Below are 18,028 nucleotides of genomic sequence, written 5' to 3' on the forward strand. Positions count from 1 at the left end.
CGCGAATCAGACGAATGCCAAAAATCTTCATGATGGCTAACGAAACAGCCCTCTTTAGCGCCACCAGCTTGCGAATACAAATCGAAAAAGGGTGGATAAAAGTTGTTGCATGCATGCTCGGTTATCGTGGATTACTATGGAAACCATTTTCGGCCCTTTTTCTTATGATATGACCTAGTTATTCATTTCTGGTAAGTTTGTTGGGAAGGTAATGGTGGGTGTTACGCAGTCGACTAGAGGTCCGTTGTGGTCAAAAGATCGATAGTTAGGAACCGGCCTAAAGTTAGTGCAAACCAAGCCTTTCATCTTCTCGGGATCGATAAACTGGTACCAGACTTGTCTGGGAGGACAAAAACACTGACTTGGGCATCGGCTGGCCACCGAAAGTCATTGCATAGGCCAACACGCGCTCTAAACCACAACGATTACGAATTCTAGTAAAACGCGTTGGCGCATTCCAAGTGGATTGATACGCTGCTACTGACGTTTACTTTTTACCTTGTTCGGAAATTTTGGTAAAGTCAAAACAGTATTAGCTCCAGATCTGTACTTTTTTCTTACTAGCTTTAGCCAACATGTCATGGATCCCGTAAGACTAACGCTTGGATTCTAGGGCCCCGAGGGCCCAGCTGTTCATTTCAAGTAATGGCCTGTCGATTGACAAATGGGAAAGCCTATTGTCACTTAAAGGCATCGCTCATCTCTCCCTACAACACTGTAAACAGACGGCTTCGGAATGCGGTTTCTTACGGCGTCCTCCATTGCAGCGCGCCACTCTTGCGCCCCGCCCTCGCCTGCGATTCATCGAATGGAATGAATTGTCTATCGGGGCGTCCGAATGGATTTTCGACGAATTGCAGGCGGGGCAGGGCGCAGCGGTAGCGCGTTGCAATGGAGGGCGTCGTAAAGAACCGCATTCCGAAGCCGTCTGTTTACGGTGATGCAGGGAAAGCTGAGCGGGATCACCCCTGCAGTCATAATCTACGACCCGATATAGGTATACTACAACGAAAATCCACACCACGCCAGATTCATAGGCTGACGCCCTTTAGAACAACATTTCTGTGCTCTATAGACGTTTTTGCCTCGCACGCACAGGTCGATCCTAGCGTAACAGAGTGAGCTTGCGCAACTACTTTAGCACCAGTGGTAGTATACTCGTATCTAAACTTACAACTTACGAGCTGCGGGAGGCTCCGCCCCTTGTCCCAATGCCAACGTGCTGCGATATTCAAGATAGAGCAGAAAGTGACCACTCCTTGTGCTGTTCAGAGAAATAGGCCCACTCAGAGAAGGCAAAAAAGGTGGATGCTACGATCGGGTCGAAACGACATGAAGCGCTGACAGTCCCGTAAGCACCTGCGCTCGAAGCGTGCGGTAGAGAGAGCGGTTGAAATCGAGGTGGGGCCGTGGCGAACTGCAGAGATGGGTGGTGATAGCGAGGATCCTTACACGATCCCAACCGGTACGTCTCACCGCTTCTGCGTAAGCAGGCTGCTTCGAACGCAACCGCTTACGCAACTGTCCGTGCTTCATGTCGTTTTGACCCAACTATACTTCACGGAATCTTAACATAAAACTAACGAGGAGAATATCACAATAAGTCGTACCATAAGGAAAGAAGGTAAGCACGACTTTCGAATTTAAAAGAAGGTGAGGGAGAGGACATTCGACTGCACACTTATTTCTGGATGTTTTTTTTACTTCTTTGCCCTTGTAACGTTAGTTTACATGTCATAGATCCTCTGAGACTAATGTTTAGGTCTTAGCGCTCCGACTGACTTAGTTATTTACTTCCGGAAATAAGACCGCGACAGAGTGCGTGAGTTGAACCTTCCTTGGTTTTATGTCTATTTTATTCTTTCTGTCTTCTCACTAATAGTTTTGGTTCCAACATCATTGTCTTTTTCTACTAATGAATCATTTCGTGTTCTTTGTAACACACGCCTACTCCATTCATATTTGTTTCATTTTTGTGTGTCTAACTGTTCCTACAGCCGTCTTTGTGTTTCTCTCTTTCCACTTATTCTTCTCAACCTCACTCTCCTTTTTCCAGTCTGTTTATTCTTCACAACTTGTATGTTGCTAGTTCCTTGCTTGGCTACTAGTTACTGAATGCAATGAGAAACGTCACTTAAATCACATAAATACGTTGCCAGAACATTGAAGCTAGATTATAGAAAAGATAGTGGAGCTTCCTCAAATGAAAGTTAAGGCTCTTCTCCAGCATCTCTTTCAAATTGGAAAAAGTACATCCTGAGTTAAAAAAAAACGAGAGAAAGCCACAGTGGTCCATTACAAAGCCTATGTATAGTAGAGTCAAAACGACATGAAGCCCCTACGCGATTGCGTATGCTGCTTCTCATGAGACGCTTCGGTGGAGCGTAGCGGCTAGGAGCGTGGTGAGACCCTTGCTGGCACCATCCATCGCTGCAGTTTGGGACGGTCCCAACTCGGTTCCAACTGCTGCCTCAGCTGCGCCGTTTCGAGAGCGTACGCAAATGCACCACAACTACATTCGTGATTCATGTCGTTTTGACCTGACTTTAGCGTTCTCAGACTTTACTTCAAGTTGCAGCACGTAAGAATTCTCGATAGATAGTTTTTGGTGTCTTTGGATTCACTTTGAATATCATTTTGAAGTTTTCTACTACTATTGAATCAAATTCGGAAACAGAAAGGGAAGTCAAACCCTTCCCATTTAAAGTTAAGCCTTGCGCTTTTCAAAAGGTAGACGAATGAACGAAATTTCCCAAATTAGTAATTTTGTAACCACTAAAACCCAACTAAAATTTAATTTTGTTTCCGCTCTTTTACCAGTTTCCAATTATCCGCTTACTTTAAAGATACTACGGTTGCCGTACCAAAGAAATATATTTGAGTGAAGTGTTGAAGGAATCAATGGGAACCTTTGGTCTTCGCTGGAAACTGCTCAAAAAACGTAGAACCAAATCGAAACCATTTAGGAACTTTGGCTATGGTGATGCTATTATATAGTGAGAAAAATGTCATACAAAAGTTAAGATGTTGAGTGTCCAGCTACTGCGTCAAGACACACTTGATGCTGTGGGATTCAAGTGAAAACGGCTGTGAACTTAATAATGTTGAAAGAAACCCGCCCGTAAAAAAACAAATACAATAGAGGAACAAATAAAGTAGAAGTCTGATGACGCAGAAGGTGAGAAAGAAAATGAAAATGCAGATTAAACAAGTGATAGTAATAAATGAGGAAACCAGTACAAGAACAAATGGAATGACGAGAAGAAAACTGGAGAGAAAAAGAAGAGATATTAGCTATGTACTTACCTGAAGTTATCATCGTTAGTTAAAAGGTAAGAATCAAAAATGTTTATTGCAGTTTCATTCCTCACTTTTAAATTCGAAGATCATACTTCCCTTCCTCCCCTGTATTACGACTCATTGTGATTTTCTCTTCATTTGTTTTACGGTATGAGTTCATGGAGCATCGTATGACATTCAGCTTCTAACTTTCCCTAAGCCTATTCCTCTGAAACAGCAGAGGAAGTGGTCACCTTTTCCTCTATTTTGAATTTCCCTGCATATTAGCATTGGTCCTCCCGCATCCGAATGTAAGTTTAGATACGAGTTGATGCTAGTAGTACTTTTTTGATCGAATATAAGTAAATGATTTACAGGCTGTGGATATGTAAAGCGACTTCAACTGTGTGTAGTTGTAAATTATCAGTTGTTTTCCTGGCAACAAGTGTGATATATGTACCTGATTCGAATTGTTTGACATCATCATAATGTGACCTTTGATAAACGGGAAAGTGGTCACAGATTCTCGGTTGATATATAGCATGACCCACCAGATATGCCTGTGGAGGCGCGCACCTACTCCAAAAATCTTTCGACGAGTGCAATCAGAAGTGTTGAAAAGACCGTACATAGAAACGGGGGCATGCGCATCATTTCCCGTATATCTATAAATGGTGTGAATAGAAATGCGACCTGCAGTATGTAAATAAAAGATGAATCTGTACACATATAGCCACCAAAGCTGAAGCTGCAAAGTTAGCTGTGTGAACTCATCCCATGAAATATGGTCAGCGAATGTGGCAGTGGCTTGGTAGAGAAAGGCAGGCAGTATCTAATTATCTTCCTTAGAAGCATGAAAAAAAAAACAGCATCGGCTATTTACTATCATATGCCTCCCGAAGTGTTCCAATGTCATTCGTTTTATACTTATACGATAATTCCTTTAACTCGAACAGAACCACAATGCATCAGATCAAGCCAATAAGTGCGGCGGGTCTCGTTTGAACACTTTCCATCGTTAATTGCTCCGGCGAGGGGGTGCGTGTAAAGAAGGTCCCGGCGGATTTTCGAGCATGTCCCGACCAAGCCTCGGCAGAGCAATTAGCGATGGTGCTAGAAAGAGATTTACCTTCGTTGTTACCTGAATAGCTGACTCTACTCACTTACCGCTAGACATCATACGCTGCATCACCACGCTAGATTATAATTTACGAGCTAATAAATTGTTCTGAAGAATCAGATAGATCCACTGGAATTTTTTGATGGTAGGTGATCTCAAATTTGTAAGTGTACCAGAACGGAACATTCCAGCTTTGAAAAGTGATGAGAATGTATTATCTTTAACCTTTTATAAGAAAAAGAGTTAATTTCTATACTTCCTAAAGGTAGGGTCTAAGCAAAACTCGCTCCAGTTCTCTTTTTAGAATACCTGAGAAGATGACATGCACTTTTAACTATATTTTACTTTAATTTATTCGGTAATTTCGGCAACTTGCACCCTTTTTCTTTACTAATTCCCTTATAACTCTGTAGTTCTTTGCGTCTCTGTGGCCAAAAGAGCATCTAAGATGATTGTCTGCTCTCCATAAGCGACTGGAGCGTGACCTCATCGAGATATGTTCGCGTATAAAACGGCATGTCTACTGGACACGTATTGTCTCGTAGGCATTCGCGGAGAATCCGCCGGGACCCTCTTTAGAGGTCCCTCCTGGCGAGGCGTGATGTGTTGGGATTATGCTCGAGAATCTGTGGAGTCTTTCCATGCAGTCTAGTTCCTTTAAGTATTTGTCTCAACTTTTAGTTATGGGCACAGTGGATGTTAACCAAGGTATCACGTCACACAAAACTGCTACAATCCGAAACTACAACACACAACCGCGTCTCGGTAAGCAAGAAATATAACTAATTATTTGTGGTTCTTTCTGCTTCAATTCTGAATTGGACTGTGATGTTGATTTAATTAATTTTATAACATACCCATAAACCGGCTGTTCAGTGTTTCTTCACTATCCAGCTGGGTGTACTAAGGCTAAAGCATATTTAACGCATTGACGACAAAGCGCGTTTTCAACTTTATTGCCCGTGGGACGGGAGCGCTTTTTTCGGGCACGATCCACGGGTGGGTCGTATTGTTCCATGTAACGGTTTTTTTCCTCGTGTTACTTTGTTCGCTCTGCTGGCTTAAAGGCATCACCCCACAAATCTGGAGTGGTACAGATTTCCGATGGAGTATTCGTATACGGGATCGTAGATTATTGAGAGAAAGGTGATTCCGTTCATTTCTTCCTAGTTGTCGTAGAAAGTGACCCAGAAGATAAGGCTCCAAGTGTTCCTGCGCACTTTTTTCTACAACGATTGGAGCGCGCCAGCCTCGTGCACACGCCGCATCTTCCGGGCCGTTTTTTACGGCAATTACCAAGAAATGGACGGGATCGGCCACCTCTCCATAATCTACTATCCCGCATATGAATACTTCACCTGAAATAGGTACCATCTCAGATTTGTGGGGTGATGCCTTTAATAATTTATGATGTGGTTTTCGACAACTTATTTCTACACTTACTACTTCTTCGGCAGTCTTCTTTTTCCAAAATGGCTGAAAAAAAGAATAGACAACCTTGACGACTGTTTTGAACGTTTTTTAATTGACAGTGACAGAGGAAGAAGATAACGAGCAGGATGATGGAATCAACGGTTTAGTTGAAGCTGAGGATAGCTCAGAAGATTACGTCGAGAAAAGAGATAATTACACCGACTCGGATTCATGGTCTGACACTATTGCCGTACATGATTCCTGGCACTTCGACGACAATTTCGGGATTAATTCAATGCTCTTGGCGGAATGTAAGAAACACATCGACTACTACTGCCTGTTTTTCAGCAAAGATGTTCTCAGTCTGATAGTCAAGGAACTAATACATACGGACAAGAAAAGGATGAATCATGGAAGACTTATAGGACCACTCTTTTGAAGAGCTGATGCATGGCAAATAGTACGTAGATTGTTGTCGATGTTTATCGGGTTCTTCTTATAAATAACGCAGTTTTGCTGGTTTCCATTAGCTTAGTGTTCTGCATTCGGATAGGAGAAAGTGTTAGCAATCTTAAAGAGTGCCGTTACAGAATGCGTTAGGTCCTTTAGGACTTCGAAAGAGAGAACCTCGGGGATAATATGCGCATCTTCTCTGAAGTGCTGAAGCGAGGAAGCAAGGGTGTTGAAACGACTTCTTTTTTCGATGTGGTTCCATGGTTATTCTATTGATTTTCCAGAGCACGAAGATCTTTGTTTTATATTTAACGAAGTCTCGTTTGTCCTACTGCTCTTCTCTTGTTGAGGAATTCTTTCACAGGTTTTCTGCTGAACGTCGTGAGTTCGTATAAGTGTTTATGGTTGCTTGCGATTCGTATGGCTCTCCTCCGACATATCAATTCGAGAGTTTCCTTAGATATGCGTCTGTTGGCGGTTTTAAAAGTCTCGCCTTTCTTCGTACAGTCGCTGACCAATCACATTCTTCGTACTCTTGATCATCGCAGTACTTTTCCAGAATTCAGCGAAGAAGTCTCAGTTAAATGGTGGTTTTAGGACTTAGTGAATTCTGCGGCTCTCTTTCTCTCTTTTGTGAGAAGAGAAATCCTCTTCAAAGGGAGCAGTGATCTGATCTCAAATCCGTAGAAATTTAGGAGAGCAGCGACATTCGTTGTTGTCTATTCATTATGGTGCCGCTTACTGAGCGATTTCGATGTCCAGTGAGAGGGGAGGGCTTCTGGAATTGCGATATTCCATGGATGGTCCTGGTCGTTATTATAAACTTGGAAGGACTTCCCCTCTGTTCGTACTACTGTAAGTCGTGGTTCTCGATTTAAAGTTATTCAAAGGTTTTCCTGGGACCATTCTAGCACTGAAATCACCAGCAGTAGCCGTGTAGAAGGTATGATAATCTATGTGGGACTTCTACATCTTCATGTAGAAAGTTTTGGCTTTCTCTTTCTCGTAGGTTAATGTTGGAGCTTAAACCGTTTTAGCTTTTAGTACCTCAGATCGCACTATTTTTCTCTCTTCTTCTCATCAGGTCTTCAATGGTACGATGGAAGCGCACATACGTTGTATGTAGAGATTGCAGTCGGAGCTTCTTTTTTCAGTTTTTGAAGTCAGAAGATTTTCCTACTACTTTTTGAGCGGAAAAAGTGTAAACTGCTTACTTACCCCCCTTTCACGGGTGAAAACAGCTTCCCTCCGATGTGGGTTGCTGCAGTTATTTGTTGTGAGCGACTCCATTCCAAAACTCTTCCCTTGCACTTCTTCAGTTGTCTGATTTCGGGATACGTCAAAATATCTGGGCATCTCTACGTCCACATAAGTAGTGAGTCCTGGCAGAGCAGAAACAGGCGGTCCGTCTCGAGAGAAATACGAGATTGCTTTTTGTCCTCGTTTAACCCTATATCCGCCACCTAAGGATGCACCACACTGTCTATTGATTAGCCTTCTGTGATCGCCTTATTGGGAGATATCTGTGGATTTACATATTTGCATGCACAAATATATTTTCGTCGTTAAATGAGTTCAAGTATGTGAGATCAATGCTCCGTGCGATGAATGGGACAGAAGAGACAGAGGAAGTACATGTCAAGCAGAAAATAAGCGCTCGTTTGTAGACGTATGGTTCACTCTGAAAATATTTAAAAATATTTGCGATTATACAATTTAGTCAAATGTCATTATGTCTGATGGAGATTGCTGGCTGAGTAATGCTTTACCTGCGTTCTCGGTCGATAACGAGTAATTTCAACATTAGCCATCGAATATCAAGGGTCTAGAGCATTGTTTCCATGGATCTTACATCATCAACTCGATTGGTCATTTGTGGCTCTTTATTTAAGGTCTCATTATCATAAATTTTGATGAACTGGTGAGTGATGTAATAACAGTCCAAGGTGCTTTGTCGATGCATTTCAAACTCCTTTTATACCTCTCTTTTTTTCTATTCGGACGCATCTTTTGCAGTATACAAGACTGTCACCGGTGTGAACGGACCGCTTGTTATTCTGACCGATGTCAAATTCCCGCAGTTCAGCGAGATTGTCCGTATCACTTTGCCGGATGGCTCCAGGCGATCAGGGCAAGTACTTGAAATCACGAGGAACAAGGCTGTCGTACAGGTATCATTCATTTTATAGTGAAAATATATTTCTTTCGTGTGTTCCTCCTTCAGGTCTTCGAAGGAACTTCTGGTATTGATGCTAAGAACACTATCTGTGAGTTTACCGGTGATATACTCCGCTCACCTGTATCAGAGGACATGCTTGGCCGTATTTTCAATGGCTCTGGAAAACCTATCGATAAAGTAACTTTCTTGACATTTTGCTTCATCTATTATTTCGGGAACTCCATACCTCCTGCTTAGGCCTTGTTTGAACCTCCAAAAACGTTATTTGGAGTGCTGGTCGGAACTGATACATTTTTTCTCAATGAAACAACTTTTGCACAAGCTTAGGAACTGTTCGGAATTTCATCAAGCTTAATTTTATTACGTTGCATGTAGTTTGGTGGGTTGATCACCGGGAATACATCCATTCTGGGGAAAATGCAGAGATACTTTTTATTGCTGGTTAGCACTTTCGTCCCAGATTCCTTATCTACGACAAGTTTCAGGAATAGTTTTCAGAATGCGTTGGGTAGAGTGGTGCCTCTTGAATATTCTTAATTGATTCTTATACACGATATTAAGGGGCCTCCCGTTCTGGCAGAAGATTTCCTAGACATTAACGGACAACCTATCAACCCGTGGTCGCGCATTTACCCAGAAGAAATGATCCAAACTGGCATTTCTGCTATCGACGTCATGAACTCTATTGCTCGTGGTCAGGTAGGAGACCTACTTTCGGGTATTTTAGTACGATCCGTTCCACTTTTCCAGGTTCTGGGTCTCCTTTTTTTATTGGTTTGATGCAACTAACACATCCACAACAATACATTACACTTACATAGCTGTTACTCGCACTAAAAAGTAGCAGATTCCGACCTATTTTTTTCCGCGGAACGGCGACTAATCTCACTGCTTGAGTTTATCTTATGCCGTGATAAATGTCTTTCTGCTTAGAATGTTTCTCTCTTTTCAAGTTTGAACGTCCGTGAATGAAAAGGTGTGGGGGAGTTCGGATTCAATATTGCACGTTGTGTGATTTTAGACTCGAGTAGAATTTAAGAGAATTCCCAAAGAATTTTTTGGAATATTTCCAATTGTTTCCAGAGTAGTCCCCCTGCAATCTGCAATGGAAATAGGAAACTACTCCCGGGGAAAAGATTAATCGGTTTTATCAATTAATTAATTTTAATTACCAGGTCAAATATATTCATTGTTGACAAATTAATTGATTAATATGTCGGTAATGAATATATTTGACCTGGTGAGCGCAACGGTCTTCCAATTGAGCAATAAAGGAAGGAAATCTTTGTCAAACTGAAAAACAGTTAGTGTTACTGCAGAGAAGTCGCGCCTACGCGGTTGAACACATTCCGCGCCCTTCATAAGTAACGCGTTGTCGACCGTTTATTAAAGCTGGGGAGAATGAGCTTCATGATGCATTCATACCAGATAATATTCATTTTAACTAGTTGTTCTTTTTATGACAGAGCACTAGAGAAAGTTGAGTTGGAAAATTTTGGCTGAAACTCTTCTTCCAGCAATCTTGCACATACGATGCAATAGTATCGAGGTTCCTATTGTTGTCATTTAAATATCTTTGTCTTTTTTTTTTCGCGACACAACAAATCAAGATTTCTGAAAATTGGAAGTGGTAATCACCGGATGAATAATCGCCCATGTATGCTCATGTACACCCTGGTCCTACCTTATTCCAGAAAATCCCTATATTTTCTGCTGCCGGCCTTCCCCACAACGAAATCGCCGCACAAATTGTGCGTCAAGGAGGTGAAATTTCGTCAGACACGGAGGATTCTAGGAACAATTTACTGCGAACTATTTCAGGTCTTGTCCAGCTTCCTGATCGTAAGCACGAATCTTCTGACTCAAACTTTGCCATTGTCTTTGCTGCTATGGGCGTTAATATGGAAACTGCTCGCTTCTTCAAGCAAGATTTCGAAGAAAATGGTGTTTCGTTTTCACGTCTTGCTTTTTTTCATGTTTTGAAGACTTTTCGTTAAGGATCCATGGAGAACGTTTGTCTTTTCCTAAATTTGGCGAACGACCCAACCATCGAACGCATTATCACGCCTCGCCTCGCCCTCACTGCAGCTGAGTTCTTCGCATACCAGTGCGAAAAACACGTACTCGTCGTGCTTACTGACATGTCGTCTTACGCTGAAGCGCTTCGTGAGGTGCGGTATACCACAAGTACCCACCAATTTTACTACTCTCTTATGTGATAGCATTTTTAACGAGATAAAGTTCATTGCTGAAATGTCTCCATCTATCGTTGATCTGTAGTCGACTGCAGTTTTGTTTTTGGTCGTAATGGCAATTTTTGCAGGTCTCTGCTGCTCGTGAAGAAGTACCTGGTCGTCGGGGTTTCCCAGGTTACATGTACACTGATTTGGCTACTATTTATGAACGTGCTGGTCGTGTAGAAGGACGGGATGGTTCCATAACTCAAATTCCAATCCTCACTATGCCCAATGACGGTTTGCACTTTCGATCGTTATGTAGTAAGGGACGAGGGAGAGGCGAGGTTGCGCTGTTTCTGCATGACCTATCGGAGGTTCAATTCCGTCCTGGTGCCAACCAACCCTTTCATCCGTCCGGGTTTGATAAATTGCAAATTTGATAAATGGTACAAATGAAATTTGATAAATTGGTACCAGAGTTGTCTGAAAATAATTTAAAAAAAAACTGACTTTGTACATGGGTTAGCCCCGCAAGTCATTGTACAGGCTAGTTATGCGTTCGTGAACCTCAAACGATCCTGAATTGAAGGGAACGCGGTTGCGCATCCCAAGCTGATTAATTAACGCCACAACCTTTATCCTTCATGGAATAAGTTCTGTAGCTGTTCTTTTTTTCTAGAGCCTTCTCGCTTTACAGTTTTTCGACCATTTCAACATATTGTTCCTGCAACTCAGTTTTATTCTAGAAGCTTCCTATATTGCTATAATAATATGGTATTTTACCATGTGACAACAATATCTGCAGTTTGTCTTCATCTTCTATCCCTATCGCAAATAGAGTTAAAGAACTTTCTGGGTTTTATCCACGAGAATTCTTGAAGTCTAAGAGAGTGTTGGTAAAAATGCAACAGGAATAGAATATGACAATACAGAAAGGAAATTGAAATCACCTAGCTTGTCCTCATCAGACCAGAAATATCCCCTATCCTAATAATAAGAGTGGACTGAGGCGTGGGGTTGCTTGTCCTTGGTCATGTACTGTTGACGGTGGATCTAAAACTCTTAAAGACACCTTATCATGGAACTGATGATTTTAAGGTCTCCGTGGGTAAATATAGAGTTCGAAATTCCTTTGGAGTTTGAAAAAAGTTCCTTTTTCCGCAGACACAAAGAGCACTGAATTATTCTTTGAATAATCTAGCGAAGAGATTCGGTTCGACGGTTTTCCTGCCTGTCGCCTATCATGCGGAGCCCAGCCGCTCATAGCTCAGGTACAAGGATTGGGACCGGGTAAAATGTGGTCTGGGGGAAGTTGGGAACTCGGTAGCGCCTTCGTTTCCTGAAGTAAATAACTAAATAATTGGGGCCCTAAGGCATAAACATTAGTTTTGGAGGATCTATGACATGTAACCTAAAGTTACTAAGAGAAAAAAGTAAGATGTAGCGTCCAGTAATAAGGGCGCAACTGAGTGCCTCCAAGTACATTTTCCCTGGATTGCATCCGCATCATGCGTCCGAGAGTACTTCCCTATGCATGTGTGGCAATGTCTGTGATCATAGATCGTTGCCGTAATATGAAATCCCTTCTTGAATCCCTTCTTTCATTTGCGTGGAGAAGCAATTCCTTACATGGCCCTTTCGATTGGACGTTCAAACGACGCTGACCTCGTTTCCTTCCTGCTTGAGAAATGTTGAAGTTTCGGAAGCGTAGGTTAAAGCAGGAAGTACGGTGTTGTTGAAGAGATGAGTTCGGAATTGAATGTTCCTAGTATTCTTCACTACATTCTGGATGCTCTTATATGCTCCCCAAACCGATCGCTGTCTTTTATCTAGCTCGATGAACCACGTAGTCGAACATGTTCATTTCCTGACCTAGATGTACATAGCTAGAGCGTCAGCACATATTCGTTCGTTTGAGCTTGAATTGGACATCAAAAAACCAAAACCGATGTATTTTTGTAAACATTTTTTCTGGACACAGTGGATGTTAACCATGATATCACGTCTCACAAGAGCGCAATAGTCCAAAATTCTGATAATGTGAATGCCAATCTTTCTACACGTTTCGTCAAATTTGACTTGTGCTTGTTCCATCTTGATGATGTTTGCTGTTGTTATGACGATGTCATCTGCGAAACAAAGATATTGGCCATCGACCGGCCTCCCTTCCGCTCAACTTTCGCTCCCGCGCATTTGTACTCCAATCCCACGAGGTGAAGATTACGACTTTGATCGTGAATTTTCTGTACAACTCACGAAGTATCTTTTTCTAAGGGAGGACTGTTACGTTGTCCAGGACTTTCATGACCGTTTCGTCGCAGATAAGTCAGAGGCTTTTTTACGTCGATGGAAGAGCATCTGTAGTCTTCCGTTATTCTGTTGGTTTTGAACCAGCGTACGTAGAGTCAGTCATACTAAATCTTTTTTGAAACTTTGCTTGCTCTCATGATTGTCTACTGTTCGTTTTTTAAGTCCTGTTTAGGACCAGTCTTTTGAAGAGCTGATACATGGCAAATAGGTTGTAGATTGACGTAGACGTAGATTGTTGTCGATGTTTAGCGGGTTCTTCTTATAAATAACGCAGTTTTGCTGGTTTCCATTAGCTTAGTGTTCTGCATTCGGATAGGAGAAAGTGTTAGCAATCTTAAAGAGTGCCGTTACAGAATGCGTTAGGTCCTTTAGGACTTCGAAAGAGAGAACCTCGGGGATAATATGCGCATCTTCTCTGAAGTGCTGAAGCGAGGAAGCAAGGGTGTTGAAACGACTTCTTTTTTCGATGTGGTTCCATGGTTATTCTATTGATTTTCCAGAGCACGAAGATCTTTGTTTTATATTTAACGAAGTCTCGTTTGTCCTACTGCTCTTCTCTTGTTGAGGAATTCTTTCACAGGTTTTCTGCTGAACGTCGTGAGTTCGTATAAGTGTTTATGGTTGCTTGCGATTCGTATGGCTCTCCTCCGACATATCAATTCGAGAGTTTCCTTAGATATGCGTCTGTTGGCGGTTTTAAAAGTCTCGCCTTTCTTCGTACAGTCGCTGACCAATCACATTCTTCGTACTCTTGATCATCGCAGTACTTTTCCAGAATCCAGCGAAGAAGTCTCAGTTAAATGGTGGTTTTAGGACTTAGTGAATTCTGCGGCTCTCTCTCTCTCTTTTGTGAGAAGAGAAATCCTCTTCAAAGGGAGCAGTGATCTGATCTCAAATCCGTAGAAATTTAGGAGAGCAGCGACATTCGTTGTTGTCTATTCATTATGGTGCCGCTTACTGAGCGATTTCGATGTCCAGTGAGAGGGGAGGGCTTCTGGAATTGCGATATTCCATGGATGGTCCTGGTCGTTATTATAAACTTGGAAGGACTTCCCCTCTGCTCGTACTACTGTAAGTCGTGGTTCTCGATTTAAAGTTATTCAAAGGTTTTCCTGGGACCATTCTAGCACTGAAATCACCAGCAGTAGCCGTGTAGAAGGTATGATAATCTATGTGGGACTTCTACATCTTCATGTAGAAAGTTTTGGCTTTCTCTTTCTCGTAGGTTAATGTTGGAGCTTAAACCGTTTTAGCTTTTAGTACCTTAGATCGCACTATTTCTCTCTCTTCTTCTATTCCGTTTCCTTCAACAACATATTTGTTGTTTTGACATGAATAGACTGTTTAGGAGACCTCATTGATTCTCGACCGATCGTTGGTGGATGCGGTGCGTCACTAGGGTGCCGCGTTCCAGCTTACCTCGTAAGTGCGAACGCGGTCGAAACAAGACTGTGAGGAAAACTTCAGTAAGACTATAAAGTCTGATGAGGTATACACCAGCTCTCAATCTGTTTATGAATTCGCTGTCGACGTAACAGCTCCCCTATCTGAAATGAGCTCTTTATCACTTCGACGTACTATCAAGGCCTACTGAACTCAAGCACGTCCCTTCGACGTACACTGTGAGCAAGAAACCACGGAACGAGTTGCATGGTCTGTCTAGAAACTGAGTGATGGAAAGTTTTGTAGAAACGATGAACTTGGACGGTGCTGAAGTCTCTCCTTCCAATTGGGAAATAACGAAAGTCTTCCGTTCAATGGATTGACAAAAGTGTATCTGACCGGAGGCGGTGGAGGCGTCCCACCATAATTCGCCTTAACAAGAGTTTATCCGTGCAGAATCCAAGAACTACCGAGGGATATCGTACTTTTCGATTCTCCTCAGCGAAGTCGTCTATTGAAAGATCGTTGCGTCGTGTAACGTAGCAGGTCCTTTAGCAGATCGTCCTCAGCTTATCGAACATCGGCTTATCGAACATTGCGAAGAAAACAATCATACCAACTTCTGTCCTGGTCGTTTTACGATTGACCAGATGTTTATTGTCGAGAGAGTGATTGAAGTACGACAGCGGCACTTGAAGCCTTTGCAGTTAGCCAGCCTGGACCTCGAAGCACTTTTCGATTTTCCTCAGCGAAGTCGTCTATTGAAAGATCCTCAAAGAGCATTCCAAGAAAGTTCGTTCGCCTAATTTAGGACATGAATCGAAGAACAGCTGGTACAGTTGGAATAAAAAGTGGGTTTGCTTCACCATTCGGAGCGAAAAAATGGACTAAGACAAGGACTTGTTGCGGGGCACTTCTTGTTCAGCGCTGGCATCAATGATATACGAATAACAGTCGCGCATTGACTCTTTGATGTGACTCTGGCACCATCGTAAGGACTTCTAGTGGTCGACCTCGAGTCCACTAACGATATAGTAATAGTCGCTTCAAGCAGCACGACGTTGCAACATGTCGTCGAGTTTTATCGAAACTTGCTGCAATCTCTGGTTTATGATTCCGCCCCTCGTAAACAAATGTAGGTCTCAGCGAGACATTCAATGGAAAACAAGTTAAACGGGCAACCAATTGAATTCATTGACAATTCCTTTTGTTTGGGCTGTGTGCTCAACAAGACTCATCAAAGATGCGCTAGGGTCAGTTGGGCATTTCACCTCTTCAATGTAGTGGCTTTGATCGACTGACATCGTCAAAGAAAGGCTACAAGATTAGCTATCAGCTATTTGCCCGGCGTTATATACGGACGGGCAAAAGTTGGCAATTCCTTTCACGGTGACGAGAAGCTCGACTACGTGAAGAGGGCGCTGCTTAGGCGGGTGCATTGCTACTTTTGCCCAATGGTATTTTGCAACGAACTTTTTGCAGAAATGGATGTGCCGTACCGGCGGATGACATATGGAAAACATCAACATCACGCATCCACCCTTCAAATACCGTCTTTGCTTTCTTGGCCTCATTATGTGGAGGCCACGAGATGGCTTTGTTTGAGCTGAGTTGAGGAAGCTACAAGACCCAGGCAAGAAAAGGCCACCTAGACGTAGAAGAAATATTTGCACGAGGTGGTGAAGGGATATCTGAAGGAACTTTGCGTCGACAGGCAGTTCAGACGAGACAGATTATAGAACAGCGATGGACAAATTCTATGCGAGCTATCGACTAAAAACAACAGGATGTGCCCAAATATGGTTAAGGACGACTCACCATGGTGAAGATGCTGATGAGCCGTGTTAATCGGCAACATCCGTCTGCCATTTAAGTCAAATCACGCTTTCAAATCATATATTCAGATGACTGAATGCGCGTAATGAAGACGTGACTGATATGTTTTGGTAACAGTCAGTCTCGTGTACGTTTCTAGGGATAAACTGTTTATAATTGTCTCGATAACTCAACACTTCGATAGACTAGATTGATATATGTTTCACCGAAAGATCCATTTTTGTCAACAGGTAATTCTTCTGAAATAATAACGCATTTTTGGAAAACGCTGATCATTTATCGATAACTCTGAGCATTGTACGCTGTATTATACGACGTTTTACTTTTCCCGATTCTGCTCCCGTATTCGTCAGTTTTGTTTATTATCTTCCTGGTAGCAAGTAAGTGCGTAAGTACGTTTCATAATTAATTCCTCGTATGGCTTTTATCGCTTGAGAGGAGAAGATGTGGAGACGTCTCGTTTGTCCTGTTGAAGAAGCCGGGAGTTTTTCACTGTTCTTTTGTCTCTGAGATATTCTTTTCTTTATTCCTTCTGTGCTTACGTTCTCCATTGTTGTACTTCCTATAACTACTACTTCTTCCTATAACTACGGTTGCACTTAACTCCGCGTTCAATTCAAATTCTCTGTTCCATGTATTTACCCCAAACCCACCTTTCTGACCACTCCGCTCGCTAGTAATTGATAGGCCCTTATTTTGGCCTTTTTGGGTTTGATATCTCCGGATGTTTGTGTGTCCTCGAAATCAAGGCTTTTGTCAAATGCGTTAAAATGAGAGCTTCCCAGAGTGGCAGGAAAACTCGTCAGAAAAGAACTGTTGAAACTTTGCAGATGATCTACAAATAACGGGGTGGGTGTTCACCTACGTAAGATGTTCTATTAATGCGCGAAAATTGGAAAAAAAAAACTACAGTTGTAAGTTTTGTGCTTTAGACATCACTCATCCTATACCTGATCTCACTGGATACATCACAGAGGGGCAAATTTACGTTGACCGTCAGCTTCATAACCGACAGGTAATTTTCTATTCCTGCGATTTTTAATGTTGTTCTTGTTACTTGTCACCATAGTCTAGATTTACCCCCCTATAAATGTGTTACCTTCACTGTCGCGTTTGATGAAGTCCGCTATCGGTGAAGGAATGACGCGCGAAGACCATTCTGACGTATCTAATCAGGTTCCTCACTTTTATTTAATTTCATAGGCCTCGTGACAGCGTGTGGACACTCACTTCGTTCTTTTATTCACAGTTATACGCCTGCTATGCTATTGGAAAAGATGTGCAAGCTATGAAAGCAGTTGTTGGAGAAGAAGCATTGTCATCGGATGATCTCCTCTATCTTGAATTCTTGGTTAAATTTGAAAAGAACTTCATTACGCAAGGTAAGCACTATGTGGTTACTTGCATTTTTGATTGCAGATGCTTAGTGTGCCTTTGAAGGAAACTATGAAAACCGAACCGTTTTCGAGTCCCTCGATATTGGATGGCAGCTTCTTCGTATATTTCCTAGGGAAATGCTGAAACGAATTCCTGAGAGCACACTTGATAAGTATTATCCTAGGGTTGGTACGAAAGCTGATTAACAGTCTCTTAATTTAGATGTTAAGATATGTCTATTTCTACTGTAATGTTCTTTTTTTGTGGATCAGATCGACTCTGTAACAACGTAGTGTCCTTCATGACTATCATTTTGTTTTCCTTCTATCAGAAATAGAAGTAGCATCTGTCTGAACAACCATTTGTCGCGGTGGTTTCTGTGTCCTGTTATGAATGTGATATGAGATGAGTTTTCTCCTTTTTTTAATGTTGAAGAATGACCATATATTGTTAAGGTGAAAATTAGTAATATACTGCGAGACGTTCCGCGTCTACGGGAAA

At 42.2% G+C, this 18,028-nt stretch overlaps 1 protein-coding gene across 2 annotated transcripts; it reads left to right on the forward strand.

The window, feature by feature from the left end:
• Window positions 1-1,425: 1,425 nt before the first annotated feature.
• Window positions 1,426-17,733, forward strand: RB195_024009 (uncharacterized protein; the record flags this gene model as incomplete). 2 transcript variants are annotated; one of them, XM_064211644.1, is made up of 13 exons in its annotated part: window positions 1,426-1,465; window positions 5,081-5,164; window positions 8,282-8,436; window positions 8,490-8,621; window positions 9,006-9,143; window positions 10,139-10,208; window positions 10,266-10,388; window positions 10,443-10,615; window positions 10,768-10,918; window positions 17,083-17,165; window positions 17,225-17,326; window positions 17,400-17,532; window positions 17,591-17,733. In XM_064211644.1, 13 exons carry the CDS (start codon window positions 1,426-1,428, stop codon window positions 17,731-17,733), a joined length of 1,527 nt encoding a protein of 508 aa, XP_064067525.1. The 2 variants fall into 2 exon arrangements, with proteins under 2 accessions (XP_064067525.1, XP_064067526.1); XM_064211645.1 differs by lacking the exon at window positions 1,426-1,465 and having other exon boundaries at window positions 5,083-5,164.
• Window positions 17,734-18,028: the final 295 nt, after the last annotated feature.

This window comes from Necator americanus, chromosome X, assembly GCF_031761385.1.
Source record: "Necator americanus strain Aroian chromosome X, whole genome shotgun sequence".
Classification (NCBI taxonomy): Eukaryota; Metazoa; Nematoda; class Chromadorea; order Rhabditida; family Ancylostomatidae; genus Necator; species Necator americanus.